The 10,805-nt window shown below is 47.6% G+C and overlaps 1 protein-coding gene across 4 annotated transcripts in view; it reads left to right on the forward strand.

Moving 5' to 3' along the window:
- The window catches only part of lctla (lactase-like a), a 13,619-nt gene extending 5,617 nt beyond the window's left edge, over positions 1 to 8,002 (forward strand). For 2 of the 4 annotated variants that reach the window (XM_036981540.1, XM_036981541.1), the window contains exons 7-13: positions 1,676 to 1,771; positions 1,890 to 2,106; positions 2,865 to 3,139; positions 4,121 to 4,250; positions 4,518 to 4,717; positions 4,879 to 4,942; positions 7,291 to 8,000. In XM_036981540.1, the coding sequence (XP_036837435.1) occupies positions 1,676 to 1,771; positions 1,890 to 2,106; positions 2,865 to 3,139; positions 4,121 to 4,250; positions 4,518 to 4,717; positions 4,879 to 4,942; positions 7,291 to 7,406 (1,098 nt within the window). In that variant the 3' untranslated portion in view covers positions 7,407 to 8,000. Of the gene's footprint in view, positions 1 to 1,675; positions 1,772 to 1,889; positions 2,107 to 2,864; positions 3,140 to 4,120; positions 4,251 to 4,517; positions 4,718 to 4,878; positions 4,943 to 6,888; positions 6,966 to 7,290 lie in introns of all 4 variants that reach the window. The other 2 variants (XM_036981543.1, XM_036981542.1) reach the window with 2 other exon arrangements.
- Positions 8,003 to 10,805: the final 2,803 nt, after the last annotated feature.

The following is a 10,805-nucleotide window of genomic DNA, read 5'->3' on the forward strand; positions in this document are numbered from 1 at the left end:
AACACATTATCCATAATACATTATCACAACACATTATCCATAACACATGATTCAAAATACATTATCAATAACACATTGTATATAACACATTATCCATAACACATTATCTATAACACATGACCCATAATACATTATCCATAACACATTATCCAAAATACATTATCCATAATACATTGTATATAACACATTATCCATAACACATTACCCATAATGCATGATCATAACACATGATCCATAACACATTATCCATAATGCATGATCATCACACATTATCCATAATGCATGATCATAACACATTATCCATAACACATTATCCATAATACATTATCCATAATACATTGTATGTAACACATTATCCATAACACATCCATATCACATTATCCTAAATACATTATCCATAACACATTGTATATAACACATGTTCCATAACACATTACCCATAATACATTATCTATAACACATTATCCATAATACATGATCCATAATATATTGTATATAACACATTATCCATAACACATTATCCATAATACATGATCCATAATATATTGTATATAACACATTATCCATAACACATCCATAACACATTATCCATAACACATTACCCATAACGCATGATCATAACACATTACCCATAATACATTATCCATAACACATCCAGAACACATTATCCATAACACATTATGCTGTGGAGGGCTATGAGACTGTGTTTGTAGTCTAGTGCTGTGGAGGGCTATGAGACTGTGTTTGTAGTCTAGTGATGTGGAGGGCTATGAGACTGTGTTTGTAGTCTAGTGATGTGGAGGGCTATGAGACTGTGTTTATAGTCTAGTGATGTGGAGGGCTATGAGACTGTGTTTGTAGTCTAGTGATGTGGAGGGCTATGAGACTGTGTTTGTAGTCTAGTGATGTGGAGGGCTATGAGACTGTGTTTGTAGTCTAGTGCTGTGGAGGGCTATGAGACTGTGTTTGTAGTCTAGTGATGTGGAGGGCTATGAGACTGTGTTTATAGTCTAGTGCTGTGGAGGGCTATGAGACTGTGTTTGTAGTCTAGTGATGTGGAGGGCTATGAGACTGTGTTTATAGTCTAGTGCTGTGGAGGGCTATGAGACTGTGTTTGTAGTCTAGTGCTGTGGAGGGCTATGAGACTGTGTTTGTAGTCTAGTGCTGTGGAGGGCTATGAGACTGTGTTTATAGTCTAGTGATGTGGAGGGCTATGAGACTGTGTTTGTAGTCTAGTGCTGTGGAGGGCTATGAGACTGTGTTTATAGTCTAGTGATGTGGAGGGCTATGAGACTGTGTTTATAGTCTAGTGCTGTGGAGGGCTATGAGACTGTGTTTGTAGTCTAGTGATGTGGAGGGCTATGAGACTGTGTTTGTAGTCTAGTGCTGTGGAGGGCTATGAGACTGTGTTTATAGTCTAGTGATGTGGAGGGCTATGAGACTGTGTTTATAGTCTAGTGATGTGGAGGGCTATGAGACTGTGTTTATAGTCTAGTGATGTGGAGGGCTATGAGACTGTGTTTGTAGTCTAGTGCTGTGGAGGGCTATGAGACTGTGTTTATAGTCTAGTGCTGTGGAGGGCTATGAGACTGTGTTTGTAGTCTAGTGATGTGGAGGGCTATGAGACTGTGTTTGTAGTCTAGTGATGTGGAGGGCTATGAGACTGTGTTTATAGTCTAGTGCTGTGGAGGGCTATGAGACTGGAGAACATGCACCTGGACTGAAGCTGAAGGGCACTGGGGCCTACAAAGCTGCCCACCACATTATCAAGGTAATCACTAATTGTTTATAATATTATTATTCTATTTAATATTGTCAGTAATCTAATACCATATATATTGGCCTAGTGTACTGTCCCCCTGATACAGAATAATATATAATTTGAACAGGCACATGCTAAGGTTTGGCACACCTATGACACTCAATGGAGAAGCAAACAGAAAGGCTTGGTTGGGATCTCGTTGTTGGCAGACTGGGGGGAGCCAGTGGACATCACCAACCAGAGAGACATCGAGGCAGCAGAGAGATATGTCCAGTTCTACATGGGCTGGTTCGCTACACCCATCTTCAACGGGGACTACCCTCAGGTCATGAAAGACTACATAGGTGAGTCACGTATTGTCACAGCTAGGTGTTCCATTTCCACGAACAACCCACGGGGTTTAAATGAAGCTAGCCCGCTAGGCTGAGGCTAGTACTGTTCAGACCAGGTTAGTAGAAAATGTACTCAACTAGCCCGCTAGGCTGAGGCTAGTACTGTTCAGACCAGGCTAATAGAAAATGTATCCAACTAGCCCGCTAGCCTGAGGCTATCTTTTTAAATATTGAATGGCACAGATTATAGACCCGGGATAGGAAGAAAAATGGTGGTTTACACTCCAAAATGGTTCTTCAGCTGTCTCCATAGGAGACCCCTTTTTGGTTCCAGGTAGAACTCTTTTGAGTTCCATGTAGAACCCTTTGTGGAAAGGGTTTTACATGGAACCCAAAAGGGTTCTTCAAAGAGGTCTCATATGGGGACAGCCGAAGAACCATTTTAGGTTCTAGATTTTTTCTGAGTGTACTTGCCTGGTTGGCCAGTGTCCAAAACCCTGCCAATATGTAACAGGACATAGAAACGCATACGTGTCACTGTCACACCTGATGTCTCTTTCCACACAGACAAGATGAGTGCCCAGCAGGGTTAAGGGTCAGAGGTCAAAGGTTATGGTGTAATCTGGTCTCTCTCTCTCTCTGGTCTCCAGGTAGGAAGAGTGCCCAGCAGGGTCTGGGTAGCTCTTGCCTCCCCGTCTCTCCTCCCAATGTCAGGGTTAGAGGTCAACGGTCATAGTGTAATCTGGTCTCTCTCTCTCTCTGGTCTCCAGGTAGGAAGAGTGCCCAGCAGGGTCTAGGAACCTCCCGTCTCCCCGTCTTCTCTTCCCAGGAGAAGAGTTACATCAAGGGCACCTGTGACTTCCTGGGTATTGGCCACTTCACCACGCGCTATATCACCCAGAAGAACTACCCGTCTGGCCGTGGGAACAGCTACTTCACCGACCGTGACCTGGTGGAGTTGGTGGACCCTCGCTGGCCCGACCCCGGCTCTGAGTGGCTCTACTCTGTCCCCTGGGGATTCAGACGCCTGCTCAACTTCGTCAAGGTATAATACACTACTGTTAGTGTGGGCAGGTCCTCCCAGCCAGACTTGGGTTAAATATATGATGTATTTGTCTCCCCGTATCCCTGCCTCCCCACCCCGTCTCCCTGCCTCCCCACCCCGTCTCCCTGCCTCCCCACCCCGTCTCCCTGCCTCCCCACCCCGTCTCCCTGTCTCCCCACCCCGTCTCCCTGTCTCCCCACCCGTCTCACCACCCCGTCTCCCTGTCTCCCCACCCCGTCTCCCTGTCTCCCCACCCGTCTCACCACCCCGTCTCCCTGTCTCCCCACCCCATCTCCCTGTCTCCCCACCCCGTCTCCCTGTCTCCCCACCCGTCTCACCACCCCGTCTCCCTGTCTCCCCACCCCATCTCCCTGTCTCCCCACCCCATCTCCCTGTCTCCCCACCCCATCTCCCCACCCCATCTCCCTGTCTCCCCACCCCATCTCCCTGTCTCCCCATCTCCCTGTCTCCCATCTCCCCACCCCATCTCCCTGTCTCCCCACCCCATCTCCCTGTCTCCCATCTCCCCACCCCATCTCCCTGTCTCCCCACCCCATCTCCCTGTCTCCCATCTCCCCACCCCATCTCCCTGTCTCCTATCTCCCCACCTCATCTCCCTGTCCCCTATCTCCCCACCCCATCTCCCTGTCTCCCCACCCCATCTCCCCACCCCATCTCCCTGTCTCCCCACCCCATCTCCCTGTCTCCCCACCCCATCTCCCCACCCCATCTCCCTGTCTCCCATCTCCCCACCCCATCTCCCCACCCCATCTCCCTGTCTCCCCACCCCATCTCCCTGTCTCCCATCTCCCCACCCCATCTCCCTGTCTCCCCACCCCATCTCCCTGTCTCCCTGTCTCCCCACCCCATCTCCCTGTCTCCCCACCCCATCTCCCCATCTCCCCACCCCTTCTCCCTGTCTCCCCACCCCATCTCCCCACCCTGTCTCCTCACCACCCTGTCTCCCTGTCTCTCCACTAGACCCAGTATGGGAACCCCATGATCTACGTGACAGAGAACGGGGTGTCAGAGAAGGTGCAGAGGTGCACAGACCTGTGTGATGAATGGAGGATGCAGTACTTCAAGGATTACATCAATGAGATGCTCAAGGGTGAGGAACCGATCTATCAGAGGAAATAACATCCTCTGAATATTACCTTGACGAAAGGTTTAGTAGAGAAAATAATCTAATACTATAGAGGTTTAGTCAAACATAAACTTTTCTTTATAACAAGTAATTGTTTTAGTGAACTGACATCATTTTAGGACAAAACAGGTGTTTTGAGTGTGTTTGAAGTTTGTTTCATTGTCTACTCTATTGATACCGGGCAAGTGAACCCCTACAGCACCCCCTGGTGGTCTTTTCTCCACATGACAGCCCTTAAGGACGGCGTGAACGTGAAGGGTTACACAGCCTGGTCGCTGCTGGACAAGTTTGAGTGGGACGAAGGCTTCTCTGAGAGGTTTGGCCTGTTCTACGTGGACTTCCTCAACAAGAATAAACCACGTTACCCAAAAGCCTCTGTTCAGTACTACAAACGCATCATCAGCTCCAATGGATTCCCCAACCAGAGAGAGGTACAGTCCGTCAGTCACAGACACCTTGTACACACCTGATATAGGCCTATTCTATTTGGCTGTTTTGTGACAGACTTTTTTTTTAATGGTATTTGTATTAATACATATTGATTGATGGGTTAGTTGGTTAATTAATACATAGATTTTGATGGTCTCTACAGGTGGAGAGCTGGAGAAGGAAAGCCACAGAGACGTGCTCCTCCAGTAACCAGCTGCTAGCTGCAGGTCAGTACAGAAGGCTACACTACACCCCAACACCACCAGACCGTAACACCACCAAACCCCAACACCACTAGACCCCAACACCAACAAACCTCAACACCACCAAACCCCAACACCACTAGACCCCAACACCACCAAACCCCAACACCACCAAACCCCAACACCACCAGACCCCAACACCAACAAACCCCAACACCACCAAACCCCAACACCACCAGACCCCAACACCACCAGACCGTAACACCACCAGACCCCAACACCACCAGACCGTAACACCACCAGACCCCAACACCACCAGACCCCAACACCACCAGACCTCAACACCACCAGACCCCAACACCACCAGACCCCAACACCACCAGACCGTAACACCACCAGACCCCAACACCACCAGACCCCAACACCACCAGACCCCAACACCACCAAACCCCAACACCACCAGACCGTAACTCCACCAGACCCCAACACCACCAGACCCCAACACCACCAAACCCCAACACCACCAGACCCCAACACCACTAGACCCCAACACCACCAGACCCCAACACCACCAGACCCCAACACCACCAGACCCCAACACCACCAAACCCCAACACCACCACACCACCAAACCCCAACACCACCAGACCCCAACACCACCAGACCCCAACACCACCAGACCCCAACACCACCAAACCCCAACACCACCAGACCCCAACACCACCAAACCCCAACACCACCAGACCCCAACACCACTAGACCCCAACACCACCAGACCCCAACACCACCAGACCGTAACACCGCCAGACCCCAACACCACTAGAACCCAATACTGACAGACCCCAACACCACCAGACCCCAACACTGACAGACCCCAACACCACAAGACCCCAACACTGACAGATCCCAACACCACAAGACCCCAACACTGACAGACCCCAACACTGACAGACCCCAACACCACAAGACCCCAACACCACCAGAGCCCAACACCACCAGACCCCAACACAGACAGACCCCAACACCACCAGAACCCAACACCACCAGACACCTGCCTCAAAGACATCATGGCAAAGATTTTCCAATACTTGAGCTGCGATTGACTTGATTTAGTAAGCCCCAGTACAACGGACTCAAAAGAATAGTCCCAGAAATGCAAACTCCAACCTAAATCAAGCACATACGTTAAAACTTGAACTATATGAAAATATTTTACACAATGTATGTCAGTCAGCTCCAACAACTTCAGCGTGCAGGGACATCGGGCTGAATCTGGCTGCCAGGGCAAACAAAGGAACATTCTGGCTCTAATTGGCACTTTTCAACAAACAGTTGAACTACAAATAGTTGAACTACAAACAGTTGAACTACAAACAGTTGAACTACAAACAGTTGAACTACAAACAGTTGAACTACAAATAGTTGAACTACAAATAGTTGAACTACAAATAGTTGAACTACAAACAGTTGAACTACAAACAGTTGAACTACAAACAGTTGAACTACAAACAGTTGAACTACAAACAGTTGAACTACAAACAGTTGAACTACAAATAAGTTGAACTACAAACAGTTGAACTACAAATAAGTTCAACTACAAATAGTTGAACTACAAATAGTTGAACTACAAACAGTTGAACTACAAATAGTTGAACTACAAATAGTTGAACTACAAACAGTTGAACTACAAACAGTTGAACTACAAATAGTTGAACTACAAACAGTTGAACTACAAACAGTTGAACTACAAACAGTTGAACTACAAACAGTTGAACTACAAACAGTTGAACTACAAACAGTTGAACTACAAACAGTTGAACTACAAATAAGTTGAACTACAAATAGTTGAACTACAAATAGTTGAACTACAAACAGTTGAACTACAAATAGTTGAACTACAAATAAGTTAAACTACAAAACTACATGGGAAGACATTCTCTAACAGGACTCTTCTTTGTTTGCCCCTCCAGCTAGAAGAAAGTCCCAGCAGGACAGTAAGGAACAGGCAGGGATGCCAAAGGTTTGGCCAGTGCATGATGAAGTTTAGGTAGGCCTACGTAGGACTTCATTTACTTCTGCTTTTGATTGACTGACTGGTGTGTAGCAGACCTGGGTAGGAAATACATTCACCAAATACTTTTCAAATCATTTAAAGGGTTGAATTCGAGTTGTGTTTCATGTAAGCACTTATCGGACTATTCGCTATTTGCCGGCGAGTACATTTCTGCTAGTAGTGCAAAGTGGTGTAGTCATCTATGTGTTATTCTTTTTTTAAATGGAGCCTCTGTTTGCTGTTTAGGGTGTAGATTGGGTTACTGTAAGGGTTTTATATAAACATTTAATTTATTTATTGTGTTTAATGATTATTGCAGATCCGTTGACCAGCCACATGGAGATGGTAACAGAGATCGTGGTTCCTACAGTGTGTACTCTCTGTATTCTCCTGGCCGCTGTCTTCCTCATGTTCCTGCTGCGTGGACGCTTCTAGAACACTGCTGTCTTCCTCATGTTCCTGCTGTCTGGACGCTTCTAGAACACCGCTGTCTTCCTCATGTTCCTGCTACGTGGACGCTTCTAGAACACCGCTGTCTTCCTCATGTTCCTGCTGCGTGGACGCTTCTAGAACACCGCTGTCTTCCTCATGTTCCTGCTGCGTGGACGCTTCTAGAACACTGCTGTCTTCCTCATGTTCCTGCTGCGTGGACCCTTCTAGAACACCGCTGTCTTCCTCATGTTCCTGCTGCGTGGACCCTTCTAGAACACTGCTGTCTTCCTCATGTTCCTGCTGCGTGGACGCTTCTAGAACACTGCTGTCTTCCTCATGTTCCTGCTGCGTGGACCCTTCTAGAACACTGCTGTCTTCCTCATGTTCCTGCTGCGTGGACGCTTCTAGAACACCGCTGTCTTCCTCATGTTCCTGCTGCGTGGACGATTCTAGAACACCTCTGTCTTCCTCATGTTCCTGCTGCGTGGACCCTTCTAGAACACCGCTGTCTTCCTCATGTTCCTGCTGCGTGGACGCTTCTAGAACACTGCTGTCTTCCTCATGTTCCTGCTGCGTGGATGCTTCTAGAACACTGCTGTCTTCCTCACCGCTGCGTGGACGCTTCTAGAACACCGCTGTCTTCCTCTGTTCCTGCTGCGTGGACGATTCTAGAACACCGCTGTCTTCCTCATGTTCCTGCTGCGTGGACGCTTCTAGAACACTGCTGTCTTCCTCATGTTCCTGCTGCGTGGACCCTTCTAGAACACCTCTGTCTTCCTCATGTTCCTGCTGCGTGGACGCTTCTAGAACACTGCTGTCTTCCTCATGTTCCTGCTACGTGGACGCTTCTAGAACACTGCTGTCTTCCTCATGTTCCTGCTGCGTGGACGCTTCTAGAACACCGCTGTCTTCCTCATGTTCCTGCTGCGTGGACGCTTCTAGAACACCGCTGTCTTCCTCATGTTCCTGCTGCGTGGACGCTTCTAGAACACCGCTGTCTTCCTCATGTTCCTGCTGCGTGGACGCTTCTAGAACACTGCTGTCTTCCTCATGTTCCTGCTGCGTGGACGCTTCTAGAACACCGCTGTCTTCCTCATGTTCCTGCTGCGTGGACGCTTCTAGAACACCGCTGTCTTCCTCATGTTCCTGCTGCGTGGACGCTTCTAGAACACCGCTGTCTTCCTCATGTTCCTGCTGCGTGGACGCTTCTAGAACACCGCTGTCTTCCTCATGTTCCTGCTGCGTGGACGCTTCTAGAACACTGCTGTCTTCCTCATGTTCCTGCTGCGTGGACCCTACTAGAACACTGCTGTCTTCCTCATGTTCCTGCTACGTGGACGCTTCTAGAACACCGCTGTCTTCCTCATGTTCCTGCTGCGTGGACCCTTCTAGAACACCGCTGTCTTCCTCATGTTCCTGCTGCGTGGACGCTTCTAGAACACCGCTGTCTTCCTCATGTTCCTGCTGTGTGGACCCTTCTAGAACACCGCTGTCTTCCTCATGTTCCTGCTGCGTGGACGCTTCTAGAACACTGCTGTCTTCCTCATGTTCCTGCTGCGTGGACCCTTCTAGAACACCTCTGTCTTCCTCATGTTCCTGCTGCGTGGACGCTTCTAGAACACTGCTGTCTTCCTCATGTTCCTGCTGCGTGGACGCTTCTAGAACACCGCTGTCTTCCTCATGTTCCTGCTGCGTGGACCCTTCTAGAACACTGCTGTCTTCCTCATGTTCCTGCTGCGTGGACAATGATAGCTGTATGTTTTATTACACACAGTTCTTCTCTTTTATATACATATTGCAACAGATACAAACCTGGACACCGGACACATTTTAAAATGGAACGATAGCTATTCCATGTTAATGAAGTGTTAGCATTCATTATTATCTGTATCTTGAAAATCTAATTAAATTGCAATAAAGATTGTACAACTTGTTTTGGAACTGTTTGACTCCTTATCGGCTGCAGGTGTTGTAGAGAGAATTCAGTAGAAGAAGAGTCTTATATAATAGGCTATACAGTATCTACACTATAGTTTTGATTGAAACCTTAAGACTAGGCGTTTTGCTCAGCAGGATAACATAGTCTTGCAGCATAATAATATAAATGATCATATTGTAATCTGATTTCCGGATTTCATTAAGCAAGTACATGTGTAAACCTGTAAACAGACAGTATTGATCTGAATGAATTTGCCCACATAACGTTTATGAGGGGACAAAGTTTCAAAACCCTGTTTTATCGGAAAACATTCATAGTGAAAGTTAGAAAAGAACAGGGCATGGAAAGCAAGAGCAGGTGACACATTTCTGTCAGGTAAAATTGGTAGGCTTCTTCTCTCAGGTATGTAAACTTAACACAAAAAGAAACGTCCCTTTTTCAGGACCCTGTCTTTCAAAGATAATTTGTAAAAATCCAAATTACTTCACAGATGTTCATTGTAAAGGGTTTAAACACCGTTTTCCATGCTTGTTCAATGAGCCATAAACAATGAATGAACATGCACCTGTAGAACAGTCGTTAAGACACTAAAAGCATACAGACAGTAGGCAATTAAGGTCACAGTTATGAAATCTTAGGACACTAAAGAGGCCTTTCTACTTTCTACTGACTCGAAAAACACCAAAAGAAAGATGCCCAGAGTCCCTGCTCATGTGTGTGAACGTGCCTTAAGCATGCTGCAAGGAGGCATGAGGACTGCAGATGTGGCCAGGGCAATAAATTGCAATGTCCGTACTGTGAGATGCCTAAGACAGCACTCTTCACTGACGAGGCGCGGTTTTGTCTCACCAGGGGTGGTAGGATTAGTGTTTATCGTCGAAGGAATGAGCATTACACCGAGGCCTGTACTCTGGAGCGGGATCGATTTGGAGGTGGAGGGTCCGTCATGGTCTGGGGCGGTGTGTCACAGCATCATCGGACTGAGCTTGTTGTCACTGCAGGCAATCTCAATGCTGTGCGTTACAGGGAAGACATCATCCTCCCTCATGTGGTACCCTTCCTGCAGGCTTATCCTGACATGACCCTCCAACAAGACAATGCCACCAGCCATACTGCTCGTTCTGTGCGTGAATGTCAGTGTTCTGCCATGGCCAGCGAAAATCCCAGATCTCAATCCCATTGAGCATGCCTGGGACCTGTTGGATCAGAGGGTGAGGGCTAGGGCCATTCCCCCCCAGAAATGTCTGGGAACTCGCAGGTGCCTTGGTGGGGTAACATCTCACATTAAAAAACTGGCAAATCTGGTGCAGTCCACGAGGAGGAGATGCACTGCAGTACTTAATGCAGCTGGTGGCCACACAAGATACCGACTGTTACTTTTGAATACGAAGGAGCGAGGAGGGTAACCTTTGACCATGTATTATTTGATCTGACTTTATTAAACAACCTCATTCACCAGAGTA

The sequence above is a fragment of the Oncorhynchus mykiss genome, chromosome 6 (assembly GCF_013265735.2).
Source record: "Oncorhynchus mykiss isolate Arlee chromosome 6, USDA_OmykA_1.1, whole genome shotgun sequence".
Lineage (NCBI taxonomy): Eukaryota > Metazoa > Chordata > Actinopteri > Salmoniformes > Salmonidae > Oncorhynchus > Oncorhynchus mykiss.